The 16,449-nt window shown below is 41.7% G+C and overlaps 1 protein-coding gene across 4 annotated transcripts in view; it reads left to right on the forward strand.

The window, feature by feature from the left end:
• KIAA1958 (KIAA1958 ortholog) overlaps nt 1–16,449 on the forward strand; it is a 238,487-nt gene that overhangs the window by 144,224 nt on the left and 77,814 nt on the right. For all 4 annotated transcript variants that reach the window (XM_019517057.1, XM_019517056.1, XM_019517059.1 and 1 more), the window contains one exon: nt 4,608–5,805. In XM_019517057.1, coding sequence (XP_019372602.1) covers nt 4,632–5,805 — 1,174 coding nt within the window. In that variant the 5' untranslated portion in view covers nt 4,608–4,631. The remainder of the gene's footprint in view (nt 1–4,607; nt 5,806–16,449) is intronic.

The raw sequence follows: 16,449 nt of genomic DNA on the forward strand, positions 1-16,449 counted from the left end.
CTTCTTAGAGACATCTGGTGACTCATGAGCATTAGAATAACGCTAATTGTGGGGCTGGCATGAAGGCTTTTTAGAGCCCAGCTAGACTAGAATATTGGAATTTGAACCTCACAGGCTTCAATGGCCTTGGTTACCAGGACTAGCAGAGTTGGCAGAAGGCTGATCTTCAGATCTCAGGCAGAACTCTCATGGGAGGCTGGGGAGAGCTAGATGAGAGGGTAAGAATCTGTATTTGTTTTATGTTCTGTCTCCAAACCTATGGTTTATTTTATTTGCATAATTCTTTCATCCTATGTAATAAATCCTTTTCCTGTTGTTCTCTTTCCTGACTGCTGGTGGAAAGAGTGATTTCCGGGTGAGTGATTTTTTTCCCAAGCTATCCTTTCCATTGAAAGGGGGATTTATAAATGTCTTCTGTACCCTAAAGTGGGGGCCACTCAGGGTGGGCAGAGATCCCCCACTGCGGCTGCGGAGTCCTGGCATGAAGGCAGAGGATCTGGGGTGTTTGGATAGGGAGCTATCTTGGAGCAACTTCAGTCTGTTCCTTGGGGAGAGTGGCGGCACAGTGAGGAAAAGCTTGGGGCTCTGGGGGATCCCCCATGGACAAGGTTTTTTGACACTTTAAGAAATCTGGCCCTTAGCACTGAGCATAGCATTTACTTGCTTGAGTAGTACCTCTAAAAAACAGTGAGATTACTCAAGCAAGCATTCTGTATGCCTGGCAGGTTCTGCAGGAATTAATTGTATGCATTCTTCTGCGTACAGGTCCATGTCTTGCAATGAGTTTTGCATAGACACAAGGTGTTGCATGCACAAAGGTTTTTGTGGGATCAGTCATAGTTTGCAAAGCATTTGGAGCTCCTTGGGAATACATGACAATATAACTTACTGTAAAAACCTGTACTCTGTGCATGTACCATTTTTTAGGTTGTTAAAGCTTCTTGCAGATGATAAAAAGGACTTGTGCTTTTTACTTTTAATTACTCAATAGCTGACCTTGAGGCACACATTCATTGGCCTCATGTATTTATGCATTGGTTTGAGTGGAGTAAAATCAAAGTAGTGCATTATCAAGAAACATCTGGTTTAAATACAACTGCTCTTGTGCAATATTCTTATTATATCTGCCTTTAAAATTCTTGTGTGGGTAGGGGTGGAGGGATGGGACATACGTTGGTAGTGAGCTCAGCATTTAGATTGGTTCAGGGAAACAATACAGGGCTTAATGGGCAAATGCCCATGGCTCCAACTGAAATCAATAGAAGCTGCATGTAATCAGTATTTCTAAATGGAGGTGGGGTTGGAGGGGAAGTCAACTCTTTGGCAACTCTGAAGACAGGTGAGGCCCATGAATGCTACCTATTATTTTTCAGCTTCCTTAGAGAGTCAGCAGAATGATTTCTCTGTGAGCAGGGATCAGTGCCAGGAGAAGCGGGCCTGCTGGAGCTTTTGCTGTGCAGTGTTGATCATTCCATGTGTGCATTTTGATTTTGGGTGCATTTTGATTTTTCTCTCGTGAAAAATGTTTCTTGAATGATAAATAATTTACAGAAAAGTATTTACTAAATTAAAAATGTATTGACATGTGATACCTGGCTTGAACAAATGACCTCCGGGAGGTAACAGATGGTGAAGTACAGAACATGAAGAGATCCTCTGGGAAGCATAAACACAGAATTAATCTCTATTGGTCTAATTCCATCTTCTGTCTCACACATGCAAAATGTGTGAATTCTCCCCTTATTAAACCTCTCTTGCGATTACAAATACTTTATAAGTAAGGTTAAAGTTTAAGGTGGATACTTTCAAGCTTTTTTTTGGTTAATAATTTAGAATTTTAAAGATTTAAACTTTTTGGAAAGGAGTTAAAAACTTTCATGCTTTTTATTATTATTTTGTTTGTGAGTTTTGGAAGCATCTAAGTAGTGTGAGATTTCCCATATAACTGCCATTCTTTTAACAGAGAAGAATGAGGAGGCTGCTCAGTTTCTGGGCTTTCAATTATTAGGGAAGGAGAAAATTGCAGAGCTAAAGTACCCTCTTGCTCCTAGCTGAAGAAAGATGGCCTTTTAACTAATGGAATGGACTAGTACTTAGGGGGTCCTCAGTTCAAATCCTGACTCAAACCTATGTTTCTGTTACAGTCTCAAAAAAGGAAGTTGCTTGTGTACTGATGGCCAAACAGAAATCAATGGGACTTTGGCTACCGATTGCACTATGGGAGAAATTCTGGCTCCATTTTACAGATAGGGATTATATTACCTTTTTATAGATGTATTATGAGATTAAATATATAAATGAATATGAGTGTGCAGGTATTATCACACTGGGGAACAACCTTTTTGGCCGACATGCTACATATTAACCCCAGATCCTCCTTCAGTGCCATATGATCCCCTTTCCTATGATCTTATGCTCTGTTTTCTGCTTCCTACCCAGTCTGCGGCTTTGCTTTCTTTCCTATCTGCTGCTGCACTGCTTGACTTGCTCTGGATCAGCAGTGTGCCAGAGGCTGCCAGTGCTATGTGTGGCACATGTGCCACAGGTTGACCACCCCTGTATTACTGAGGTTGTAACCTCAGTTCTGTATAAGAACTGAAATGGATTATCATATCTGGCTGGAAGTGAAATTCTTTTTTTCCCCTTTTATCAGTAACCTAGAATCACATAAAAAATTAGACTGACTAGACTTCATTTCTGTCTCTGAAAAAGAAGATCCTTGTTGTTCTTATAAAAATTTAAAGGTTTGGTTTAGTAAGATAATGCATTTACTGCAGACTCTAAAATGTGAAATAACAGTTCACAACACTACAAAACACGAACTGCCATGAATTTTCTTTATTTTTGCGAATTGTAAATATTTTGCTGAACAAGTTTTCTGGAAGACATGCAGAGGTGCTTAGAGACACCAAGATACATGCAAAGATTAGAAGCTGATAGTGCAACACTACATTTTAATGAGTAAAAACAAAGATTCACACTGAAATCTGGATTCTTCAATATTTAATTAATCACATCAGAAAACAGAAACATACTCTTCTGTTACCTAATTGTACAATCAACAGCTAACTACCCGAGCTTCAATCTGGCAGTTTGAAATAAACTGTTAAGGAAAAAAAGGCTATAGTCCAAGAAATTACTTCTGAACAATTTTTATGTTTCTAGCTCAGTTATGTTCCATTTCCTTGGTTTTCTTTAACGTAACTAGGGCTAGCATTGTAAATCACTGAATTTACTATTCTTTTATTGGCAGACAAAGTTCTTTGGTTAGATGTGATATCTTTTATTAGACCAGCTGAGTAGTTGGAAAAAAAGTTCTTTGCAAGCTTTTGGGTGCAGTCACCCTTCATCAGGCATAGGGAGTCTCTTTTATTGGCTTTTTTTTCCTATTCAGTTAAGTGAATAAAGAATTTCCTTTCTTACATCTGATTGTCTCTTTTATAACCATAAAAGAGAAAAAGGACAGAGAAACAATGATAGAGTCTATTAGAAAGTATAATACTTGTCTGACCTAATGTAAACTGTGGTGCACTGCCACAGCAGGCTTTGGGCTGGATCCTACAAGGACCTACTAAACAGCCAGTTTCCATTGAAGTAAATGAGAGCTAAGAGCACTCAGCCCTTTGTGGGATGAGACTGTGTCATTGCAGATGCTGTTTAAAAGATAGAACAAAAGCAGAGTATGCAGTTTATGGCAAGAAAAAGGCTGAACATTTGACAGATTTTCTTGAGCTCAGTGTAGGATGCCGTAAGTGATACACTAACTCTGTATTAATTAACTTGGTCTCTGAACTCAGTGCCTGTTGCTATGGGTTCCTCTATTGGTGAAAGTGATAAATGTTGTATTCTCCAGTGGAATGAGGATTTAGCTCTATACACCTAAAGTTTGACAAAACAGCAAGAGTTTTAACTCAGAAGGTCTGAGAGAATCAGTCTTCAAGACCATTCAAAACTTGTGTGTAAATTAGACGTATTAGTTTTTGGGCTGTTAGTTATAACCAGTGCTCAGAATTCAGACAACAACCACAAAAACCCCAATAAATTTCATAATCTTTCTTTGTCTTAAAAACAATCTCTGGCCCTCAAGTGGACTGCTTTGTAATGTCCTTTCAAAATGAAAATGCATTTGAAATAGAGGAAGGATTGTATATAAATCTTGATCAAGTAAGTGTGGGACATTAGACTCAGTGCCTATAATTCTAGTTTTGAGTTTTGGCTAAAAATTATAATTAGTTTTTTAATTATTCAATTTCTTGGATATAAAGACTTTATGAGCTTGCATTTGTTTAAGATTTGAGTAAGTTGCCAATATGAATAACCTCCCCTGTTTCAAAAGTCTTTTTCCTCATTGTGGATATACATTGCAAAAAGATTTTTGCCTCTGGGTTTAAGGATAGTTTTTTTATAGATGCAATGAGAATTGAAGCTGCTTAAAGAGGGATGCTTTGTTGAGAAATGTCTTTTAAGAGCCCATTATATGATAGTAAGATAGTTTACTTATTTTTTATCTGTGGAAAAGTAATGTGCTGTGTTCTTATTTAATAGTGCACAGCTGTAGTTCTTGGAAACATGCATCATATTAATTGCCTCTTTCTATTTTTCTGTAGGAAAGGAGCTGTTTATCCTATAACATGGAGGATTGCCTTCATACTTCTTCTGAAAATCTTTCCAAACTGGTCAGCTGGGCTCATAGCCATGGGACCATATGCAGCCTCATTCCAAATTTAAAGCACTTGCTTTCAGAAGGTTCCCATGGGAACCTCACAGCTATGTGGGGCTGTAGTGCAGGCCATGCTTACCACTGGCCACTGACTGCAACCTGCCGGGCTGGGTCGCAGGAAAGAGTGTGCTTTCAAGACAACAGGAGCTTTAACTCAGACAGTCCCAGCATTATTGGTGTGCCATCGGAAACACAGCCCAGCCCTGTAGAGCGATACCCTGGAAGACCAGTGAAAGCAAAGTTGGACTGTAACAGAACCAGAGACTCCTGTGACTTCTCTTACTGCAGTGAGCCCTCTGAGCTGGGTGAAGCTGTGGAAGAATATGAAGATGAAGCTACTCTCTTTGACATGGTTTGCGAGTCTTCAGTGACAGATGAAGACAGTGACTTTGAACCTCATCCCCAAAGAGCGCAAAATGTTTCCCGCAAAAGGTCTGCGGTGGGACCGTCATCAACAACCCTTTCAGGCTCCCAACCTCAGGTCACTGATGAAAGCACCAATGATGTGATAGTCAAAAAAATCAAGCAAGAAATCCCGGAAGACTATTACATCGTGGCCAACGCAGAACTTACTGGTGGTGTCGATGGACCTGCACTCTCATTGACACAGATGTCCAAGCCCAAGTCTCAGACTCATGCTGGGCCTTCCTATGTTGGTCCACCTAAGCCCAGCCCCCACGCAACACCTTCTCTCAATGCTGATCTAGACTTGCAAAACTTGTCTGTATCTCCACCCATCTTATCAAGACCTGCTGTTCAGAAGCCTGCTAGGGTAACTCTGGCTTCGCCAGCCAGAGGACCAGCTAGTACCCCTACAGCCAACCAGCAGGTTGCCCTTCAGATGCCTGTCAGTAGTTCCAATACCAGCAAACAAATTAGTATTCCTTTGTCAGCCCTGCAGCTCCCAGGACAAGAAGAGCAAGCAGGCTCAGAAGAGCTGCTCCAGCCTGTGCCAAATCAGGTTCCAACCTGTGAAGTAGCATCATCTCCTTCTGTTAGCGCAGAGCCAGAGGTCAGCTCTAGTCAACAGCAGGCCAGCACTGCCCCTACCATCACCACTGAGGCCACAGCCCAATCAGTACCAGGTATGAAAACTTTTGAACACCCGCACTGTCACTCAGGGAATTCAGTGTCATTCTGATAGATGCATTTCTGAGCCAGCACCCGCAGGTAGTAAATTGCAGTTGCCAGAGTAATATCGATCACAGTTGCCATGGGTTACAGGAAACTATTACTACATATATCAGTAGATAACCACTGTACTTTGAAAGGGGATTTGGAAAGCCTTCATTTAATAGAGCCCAGAAGCACTGGATGTAGGATAGTGTTAATCCAGCCATCCTTCATAATGGAACCCAGAGAGCTGTTTCTTTAAAGCAGATGAATATCAAAGCAAGTCAGGTTTGACAGTTCTATAATTCTGTAGCGCAACACTGATGTGGGACAGGGTGCAGCCCCCTTACTTTCCTTATATATAAGATGAATGTTAATTGGGTAAATCAGAACAATTAAATCTTAGCAAGAGCAGTTTGAAGTGGTGTTCAGTGTTCTTCATTTCCTTTTCTTGTTGCTGTCAGAAGAACTGACATTTGAAAGGCAGATGCAAGGGACAGCTTGTAACAGTAATGGCTGGGAGAAATTTGTCCTGTTATAAATCTTTATTAAAGATTTTTGCTAACTCATAAACTACAGCAGCCTGAAGAGGTTAGAGAAAGACATACTGTACATAACCTTAATGCTGAAGTTAATGTTGCTTATACCTGCAGCCAAGCAAAAAAAAAAAAAAAGGCTTTCCAATTTCCAGTGCAAAATCTCCTCTGATCTTTGGGTCCTTCCCTACCTGTATCATGGTGATGATCAGCTTAAACAGACAAGTATCATAACAACAAAGCTGTCTCAAAGCAATGAATTTCAATCAATTCTTCTTTTCGTGCCAGCACTTTGGGGAAAAAATCAACTGGCGACCATTACCTTAGCATGGGTGAAATCTGGTTCGTGGCACCAGTTGCTGCACAATTAGATAGTACCTGCTGTACCATGACCATTACTCTTATTGCCAAATAAAATATTAAGGGTATATAAAATATCCAGTTATGTTCGATATAATCTGACTGGGCACTACATGATAGAAAGTGCAGAAGTCAGCATTTTATTTGCAACTAGTGAAAGGACTCAAAATTCAAACCGCTCAGTTGAGCATTCATTGCTATTTTGATACATCTTTTAGGCATTTCTGAAGAGCAGTTCTGGCATGTGTTAATTCACTCGCTGGTGGTAGTCCTGCTGTGCCAAGTTAGATCATTTAGATCTGATTCTGATAGAGTAAGTCCAAGGGAGTAGGCAAATGTCAGAGATAGAGTTTGATACATATATTTATCACACATTTTTTAAGCCATCAGGTGGATAGCGCTTTCCAGAATGCTAGTGATTAGATGCATCCTGATTCATGCAGATAGATCCCAATCCATGTAGCTTCAGGCTGCTGCATCACAAATTTCAGTGAGGCTGCATAGGAGTTCACCAGCCCAGAAATTTGGCTCTTTGAGATTCCTTTGTTTTCTCCTGGTTAGTAAAAATTAAAATCTCACTCTGTAGTTACCAGCATTTAACAGAAAAAAGACTTGTAGCTGTATTACTGTGCTTTTGTTGGCCATGCAGAGTCTGACCTAGAGATTACTTGGACAAGAGACTTCTAATGGAAACCTGGATGCTGGAGGAAGTGGTGCTCACGGTTCTGTAGGCTGGACTCTCTTTTTTTTTGTGAATGAATTTTTCAATAGTGCCTCAGGATGGTGCAGGGAAGTGGAGGTGTCACACCCTCAGGAGGGGAAACTCAAGATGCCAACTAGTTAAAGCTCTCCTGGCAGTTTTTACAAGGGTAGTGGTGTTATCTCAGCATACTGCCCAGGTTCCAGAATGGGCGATTACACTCTAAACATCTAAATTTCCTATCTGTTTTTAGTTTTCTATACTTCCAGTCATAACTATTACATAACATTTGTTGTTTGCTCTTAAACAGCTGCCTTGTTGTACCTCAGGGGTGGCTGCATTTGAGTGTCATGTAAAATTTCAGTTACAGCAGACTGTGGCAGGGCTTGTTCTGGGTTCAGAGCATGCTTCTATGGACTCCAGTTAATCTCTGGGATAACTGTGGCTCAACTCAGAGGCTCCCTATTATGAATTTAGCTATCTCTGTTGACTTGGGCAGAGGCTAGGGCTTTGGCCTTCTCCTCCTTCTCTCCAGGAGATCCAGGGTTTAGAATAGGCTCTTTCTGCCTTAGCCTGGCCCACTGTAAAATTTTGCCAACTAGAAGTGTTCAAGAATTATGTTAGGCCTCTTTCCCCCCCCCCCCCCGTTATGATATTTATAACACAAAATATATTTTGAATTATTTTTGTTTACTGTGCTTTTGAGCCTTTAGGGGGCATATTTACAAGTTGTTCTTTGCAACCAGGAGAACTAAAAAATATCTTTTTAATATTAAATAAAAGCCAAGATCTGTGCATTACCATGTGACTCCAGGGATAGGACCATTGAGAAAACATCAAATATCACAGGAGTCCCAATAAAATGTTGGGAGTTGACTACTCTGTGACAGGGTCTAGCCACTGTAGGTGGTGATGTCATGGAATATTTTAGATACACGTGTGCTCCTATGAAGTATAACAGTTTTCTTCTTCCAAGTGCCTGTGTGTGTGTGTGTGTGTGTGTGTGCGCGCGCGCGCGCATATATATTTGGCTTGTTCTTAAGTAGATAGCCATTTTCATCCTTTATGTAACTCTCTTGCAGTCAGTAGAATTTTGCTGTGAGCAAATGTAGCACAGGGTGATTGATTGTGTGAAAGAAAGTTACAAAAACGTATGTAAGATCTTCCCAGAACATTGAACAAAAATGCTAATAGATCTATCTGTTTACAATTTTACATGGGAGGATTGATGGCTTCTGGCTAAATCAGTTGCTGAAGTCTGCCTGCAGCTGCTGAACATGGTCAAATGAACAATTTAAGGTCAGACACTGCTGAAAGTAGTCAAATGAACAATTAAACCTCTGTTGTAAATAAGTCTCAGTCTTGGAGTAAAGCATTCAACATCATAATTTAGTATCTCTGCTAGTTCCAGAGCTACCCTAAAAATAACTTGAACTGACATATATCATTTTTAAATTAAAGTGTGTTCCTATTCTGGTAAATGTTTCAAAGACCCAGATTACTTGAAAGAATAAAATGAAATAATTATGTTTTGAGTCATCTGAAAATCAAGTTAATAAGTTAAATTAACCTCCTCCTCCTCCACTCTCACTGCTTTCTAATCTTGCAATGCTGGTTTGACTGTTTGTGTGCCATCAGCAACAAAAACAGGTTTTTGAAGATCTGCTGTAACATTGCTTATCAGAATACAAGGTTGCGTATTCTCATAAACACCTCTGTCTGATTTATCTTTGTGTCCTGAAACTGTCACATGATAAATTGCTGTTTTTAGGCCTTACATCAGGAAGTTCTAATTCTGAGACTGACATTCTCTGACTTTGTAGTATATTGTAAAAGGAGACCACTTTAAAAACTAAAAAGGAGTATAGTAAATACACTTCATCCTTGATAACATATTTTAATGTGTTTATGTTCTTGGTTTAAGAGCTTAGTTTGAAGTTCTTAAAGATCTAGTTCACAGATCTTAGTTTAAAAATTGTAACAGTAGTAGTGTTATCAATAATATTATTGAGTGTTTCCTTGCAACAGAGGTCATCCTTTTTTTTTTCAGGAGAACCCTGAAATCAGATCTCAGCAGGTGCTGTAACATCTTTTAGCTAACTACAAACAGAAATCCATTTCTTTCTGAAGATTTCACTTGCTTTTTTTTCTGCTTAAACTTGACCCCCAGTAGGGAAGGCTCAGGCAAAATTCTCCGCAGCACTGAAGAACAGCAGCAGGCGGCCACATTAAAGAGTGAATAATACAGTACATAGAATTCTAGTCTGCCTTAAACATGAAGCATTTATTAAAGAAAGCAACTGGAGACACCAACAAATGGGCTTCCTCACTACTTGTGTTCCAGCTTTGTCTCTCTTGTTTACCTGTGAACGCACCCGTTCTGGAAAGCTGATCAGCTTACAGAGACATCTAGTGGCTGGATAATATATTGCAGGTAAATATATCCTACTGAGATCTTAAACCTCAAGTAGGTTGGCATAAAGGAAGATGAAGGAGCAGCTTGGGGATCATTTGGGCCTCCGGAATCTGCAATAATATGAACCAATAGGCCTCTTAAACCTATGTAGACAGTGCAGTAGTACTAGCCCTTATGCAAGTTCCTTTCCTGCAGGTAGGAAAGGAGTAAATCCATGCCCCCCCCAACCCCCAGTCACCTTCATGCATGATCTTTGAGAGGCATTTGAGCTTCATTTGCTGCTGGTAGGTTTTTTTCTGTTTGCTTTTTTTAACCACACATTTTTAACTACATATTGTATCAACTTTAAAATAATGACTACCTGCTGAGAATGTCATCTGGGCTCTAAGGAGAGTTGTTTCAAACACACAACCATGCAACAGAGAATATTTTAAAATTAATTTCTAGTAAACCTTTTCAGATTTCAGACAGACAAAAAGCCTCCCTGGCAGCACAGATAGTGTCATCTGAGATTATCTTTTAAGTCTGAAGGAGAACAGGTCACTTCTGACAGTTGTTACAGTGTGTAGCAGCACTACCCATTCCAGACTCAAAAATATCCTTGCTTTCATCCCAAAGACGACAAGGAAAGAAATAAAAACTACATGGAAAGAAGAGTAAAACCAACCAATTCCACAGACCCATTTAAATTGATTCCTGCACCCTTGGTTCTCTTATCAGCTCTGCCAGTGGGTTTCCTAATAAATTATATTCCTTGTGAAATCCTATGTCTTTTTATGATATGTGACACATGAGAAAAGTTGCTTATGTTGATTCCACTTTCAGGGAAAACACTGGCAAGAGCTAACAAGTCTGGGATAGGCATATATTTTATTAGGAGGGGGTGGAAAGTGACTTTTTTCATTCAGTGAGACTTTTAAACAGAGACGTATTTTCATTGCTCAGTGTTTATTGTTGTTCCATTTCATGTTGGGCTAATCCTTTCCTAGACCTTGTGGGTTTCAAGAGGGGAAAGGAAGAGTTGGAGTGGGGAAGGGGCAGGATTTACATCCTGGATTTCACCATCAGTAGTAGAGATGAGACAGATGAAACAAATGAAGCTTTTGTAAGATCTCAGACAGTTGCTTTGCCTTTATACTTAAGGGTGGCTTCATCTCCACTAAAACAAGCTGAGAATAGGGTCTGATCAAAAGCAGAAGGACTCCATACATATCTGTGGGCTTCAGGGCAGGTGCATACTCTGATACACACAAACATCACAGAACTGTTTGGTTTCATTGAATCCTAAAAGCTTTCAACAGCCACTGTCAGCCAGGGATAAGGTGACCATCAAGGTACCTCAACAATAGAGGACAGTTGGCCCCACCACCATGAATGTTGCATACCTCCCAAGGCCGGGGGGCCATGGCGAGCTCTCACAGGCAGCAGCAGTGCTGTTGGCAGTGGGGGCATGGCGGCGGCAAGTGGGAAGCTCCCGCAGGCAGCTGCGGCAGGCGAAGTAGTGAAAAAATGAGGACATAAAGGCGTCTGGTTTCATATCAATAGATGACAGAAGACCAGAAAAACCAGACTGTCCTCTATAAAACTGGACAAATGGCTGCCCTAGCCAGGGAGGGACTGTTTTTTTTTTCTTCAAGGGCAGAAGACTCCATTTTCACAAATGCTGTTTTGTGAAGCCAGAAACCAGTGACCATTTAAAGACTTTGGCTTTCTTTTAATTTGATTACTTTATTGTAGGGTTGTCTCATAGGCATTGACTTTGGTTTTTGCTAGCAGGTGCTTCCAGAGGTAAAAAAACCCAACAAAACAAAATGGTGCTTCACCTTAAACTCAGTATGTTCCTGCACCAAGCCACGCACATGCCCAGAAGAGGCAGCACATTACTTCAACCCAGCTCTGCAGTATCTGTAAACATCAGGTACTTTAGTGGGGCTTTATGGCACTTTTTGTCTAACAGCTGATTGAACCAGCTTTAGCTAAAAGCTCCAAAAAGCCCTGATGAAACTCCCAATCTTTACAGATGCTGCAGAGCTGGATTAAAGTAATTTGGTATTTCTTTCGGTAAAGCGCATTTTTTGTGGGGGGGTTGTTTCTTAGCATCTTGGCTGTAGCTTTATTTTTGGGGGCTGGGTTATTGAGTCCCAGAGGACCCACAGAATTGGTGCCTATGGGTTGTCAAATTGGGCCCACAGGTTGCTTGTGGCACTCAAGAGGTTAATTTGTGGCCCCCAGGCTACCACCCAGCTGCTGCTCTCCTCCTCAGGGTCTCTGGCTACAGCAGCAGACAGAATCTCTTGAACGCCTCTCCCTCTTCCAGCTGCTGCTTCCTGCCTGTAAGGAAAACTTACCGTGAGAAGGGGAGAGGCAGTGGGATGCCATGCTGGCAGCTGTGTGTGGTGAAAATGAAACTGGTGGCTGGAGCCGCCACGGTTGAAGATCAAAGAAAAAACCTGTGGCAGAGCCGAAAGGAGTGAGGAACGGCTCCCACGTCTGCCTGGGCATGCTTTATAAAAGCATGCCAAGGGTGATTGGCTGGGCAGACAGCTGGAGGTGGCAGAAAATTCTCACCCAGAAGAGAGCCAGGGGGACTGGAAAGAGTGTCCCCGGCTGGCCCAGAGGGGTCAGAGCAGCTAGATGGCGCGAAGCAGGAGGATGCTTGGTGGCTCCCTCAGGAAGGGAGTGTGGAGGGGATATTGGGCCAGCCCAAGGAGCTGCCGGCAGACCTGTTGTGGGGCACAGCCGGTAGCCCCAGTGACTGGGATGGCAACAGATGCAGCAAGGACCTGACCTTGAACTGAACAACCAGCAGCAGGTACCGAACTCAGGGAATCAGCGACACATCAAGGGAGACAACAGTCTGGGTAGAACCCAGCTCCACATAGACCAGAGAGCAGAGAGAGGCTATAGAGAGTGCTCAGCATTAACTACACTGGTAGTCAACCACCGCAGCCCCAAGGGACCGAGCGCCAGGAAGGGCCTGAACATCAGCTCCAACAAGCAACATCACGGCTGGCATTAGGCAGGGTGTAGGGGAGGTGGAGCCCCAAGAAGAGGTGGTCACGAGGAAGGCCAAGGGAAAGAACCGGGGGGACGGGTCCAGACATCGTTCTCCTGATTTAAAACCCCTTATCATCAAAGACGTGGCAGGAGAGACCCCTGGGGATCCAACCTGAGGCCACTCCCACTAGCCTGGCCATGCAACCTAAGAAGCCACAGCAAGATTCTTAAAGAGTCCACATGCACAATGCTGGGGAGAAAGACATGGAAATTACGTTGCGCTTGTCCTAGCCCCAGAAGGCAGTGTAGCACAGCATGACCTACAGTGCCTGTACAAGTCTGGACTAGGGAGCAGAGGGTGAGGCCGTGAGTACCTACAACTGTTTAGAAATTAGAAAACTCTGCTTTACTCATTAATGTGCTTGTTCTATCTATGCCTAAGTTTAAGCATGAGAGATTTTTTTGAATGCAAAAAAAAAATCTTGCTTTAAAACTAAATTTCAAACTCTTTTGTAAAAGAAACCAAGAGCCTTGTAACAGATATTTGTATCCCATGAGGCACAGGACAGAGCAGTGTTTGTCTAAGCGTCTATTCAGCAAAGTATTTTAAAGTCCATCTCTGTTGAACAAAGTATGCCTCAAGTTAAGTATACACTTAAGTGCATTACTGAAAGGAATAGGCTGATGTATCTAAGGCCTTACATGGGAACTTCAAGACAGTAATGAATCAAAATATTTCTTCCATTAATTGCTCCTTTATAAAAACAAGTTTATGAACTGGTTACATTGAAACGTTTATTTCCTTTCTGCATGTTGTATCTGGTTACATAGTCTAACTACACTTTTTCCTTGGCATGAAGGGAGGCCAGCCGTCCAGGTGACAGGCTTGTGACTTCATTGTTTACTTGCCCCCATCCTTATCCGGAACTCTTGAAGGAAATGAAAATCCAGTATTTCACATGAGCAATTCAAGCAGAAAATAAATATAAAGATAGCTGCAAACAGCAAGAAAGGGCTGTGAAGGCACAAGAACAACTTCTCTGCATTTCAGCATTAAAGTTCATCTATAAATGTGGGACCTGCATAGCCTTAGATAAGATGGGCATTAACATCCCTGTGTTAGAGTATGATAACATGTGAAATATAAAGATTCACTGTGAAATCCTGAACCTACTGAAGTCACTGATATTTTTTTTTTTATTTTCTTCAGTGAAGTCAGGGTTTCACCAGCAAGCAGCTTCTGCAGCTGATGGCTTATAAAAACTTCACTAGTTACTGCATTGCCAGACTTTACATCTTCAGATTCATTTCTTAAGGAATACAGGTTCCCTTACTTCCAAATAAGTGCATAACTATAGATAAATATGTTGAACTGCTATTGCCCTTACAAAATTCTACAGGATACTCAAATAACCAAAGAAAGGACCCACACAGTTACATGCACTGAAAATGTAAAAGTAAAAAAAAAGTCTCAAGCAAAATTCAGACTTGGAAATTTTATTGCATTCACAAAAATATTGCAAATACAGAAGTCAAGAATAGAGGGCCTGATTAGAAATTAGTCCTGTGTATAAATCAAAGCAGTTTTATTTTTAATGGTTCTTTTGCCGGAAAAAGTGATAGTAGACATCATCAGAACAACACAGTAGCTATAGAAGCTCCTATTTTTATTTCAATATTCCCCCTCTTCTCCCTCCCCACTCCATCAGTAACGGCTGCCTATTGCATAAATTGATATGAAATGAACAGTTATTTAATGCTATTTTCCTAGGGCACAGTTTACCATTTTTGGGACATTGGCTCTGCAGGAACGTTTTCAAGATACACTCTGCTGATACAGAACATGGATTCTAGAGGTCCTAAAGGTCTGACATAGATAAGGTGACCATAATCATTTTAGAGGCATCCAGGAGGGGAGGTGCCAGGGGGCATTAGCATGTGCATGCGCGCACACACACAACCCTCCTTGACTCTGTGGCTCCCAGAAGCAGGACTGGGTAGAGGCTCATAGCTGCGTTCCATCCCCTATGTGGCCACACAGTGCCTCCCCCCACTACTGGCCAGCTGGGGTCCCAGTCCCAGGGCAGAGCCTGGAGCTGCCTCCCCAAAACACGGGTCACTGGCAGCCAGGTGGGTGCCAGGTGGGTGGGAGTAAGGAGGAAACCCAGATTCCCACCAGGGACAGGGGTCTGAGCCCCCTCTCCCCTTCAGGAAGCCCTAACTGGGCTCTGGGCAGTGGTGGTAGTTGCTCCCTGGTCCCAACTCCACTGGGCTGTGAGCTGGAAGTCACTTGACCAATAGTCATTCAGGAGTCGGGCTCGTGCAGGTGACTTCCCACCAATCTGGGGCTTTTGCTTCAGTTTTGTCCAACAGCCGGGATGCTGAGACAGACTATGAAATCCAGGAAGTCACCCTAGACATAGAGGTCACCCTAGACATAGAGGACCTGATTTTCAAAAAGCCAGGTATGCAGTGGCGCATGCAAATTTAACACACAAATGGGCACCTACTCTTGAAACGTAATCACTACAATTATGCATAATTCTCATAATATTATATGGGATTTATATGATGCACCATATTAACTTTTAACATTTTTCTTGAAAAGTTTGCCATCTAATGAGCATTACCAAACCATTGTTAAAATATTCTTGAGAAGAGCAGACTTTTTTACTTTGTTCCCATTGTATTTTCCATTGGATGCTTGAAGCTGAAATGCTGTATGCATATCTAGCCCACAGATTTATAGGGTGCTGACCCCTGCATTAAGGGGTCAGCCACCTTCTTGGTAGGCAGTTGAGCTTTGCTTGCAAGACCTAGTTCATTCACATGCGTGTGGATATGGGTGGCTGTCTCCATTTCTTCACAGTGTATCACAAGTGTATTGTTATATATAGTGGGCGCATCTACAAGAGGCACTACATCACCATAGTGCCAGGCTATATCGCCATAGCTTGTTGCTATGGTGATGTAGCATCAATGTACACGAACCATGATGTCAATGCTACTGTGCAGTAGGAACAAGCTACTGCACAGTATCATGGGAAAAAAAACCATGTGGCATCAGGACTGCACAGTAACTCCAGTTTGCCGCTTAAGCAAGTACTAAATGACTGCACAGTAACAACTGCACAGTCCAGCACCATGTAGAGGCACCAGTACCATATAACTTTGTTTACAAGCTTCCCTTAATTATAGTAGTAAGCTTCACATTGCTCTCCAAGTCACTGAGAGGTGTACTTGTATTTAATACAGGATCAGTTTAAAGAGGAAGTAATCAACTTAATAAAGACCTAGCAGGTAAGATCCTCACCTCTCTCAAGCTGGTCCACATCTTGTGTCAAATTCGGAAATCAGTGGCAGTTTTGTTGTTTGTTTTTAGCTGAAACCAATATTTGATTATTTATATAATGCATCCCCTTATATAATAGTTATATAAAATTAACTGTATTGCAATAAAAAAAAAATAATTCACCTTTAGAGGAAAGTATACAGCAAACCTTTTGCTTTTCTGTGGTATTGTTCATGCATGATAATCAGTGGGTATAATCACTTGGGAAAACCGAGCTTGACCACCATGTTGGAATACCCAGTAAGGGCAGCTGTC

This window comes from Gavialis gangeticus, unplaced genomic scaffold (genome assembly GCF_001723915.1).
Source record: "Gavialis gangeticus isolate Ggan-Ray unplaced genomic scaffold, GavGan_comp1, whole genome shotgun sequence".
In the NCBI taxonomy this organism is placed as follows: Eukaryota; Metazoa; Chordata; order Crocodylia; family Gavialidae; genus Gavialis; species Gavialis gangeticus.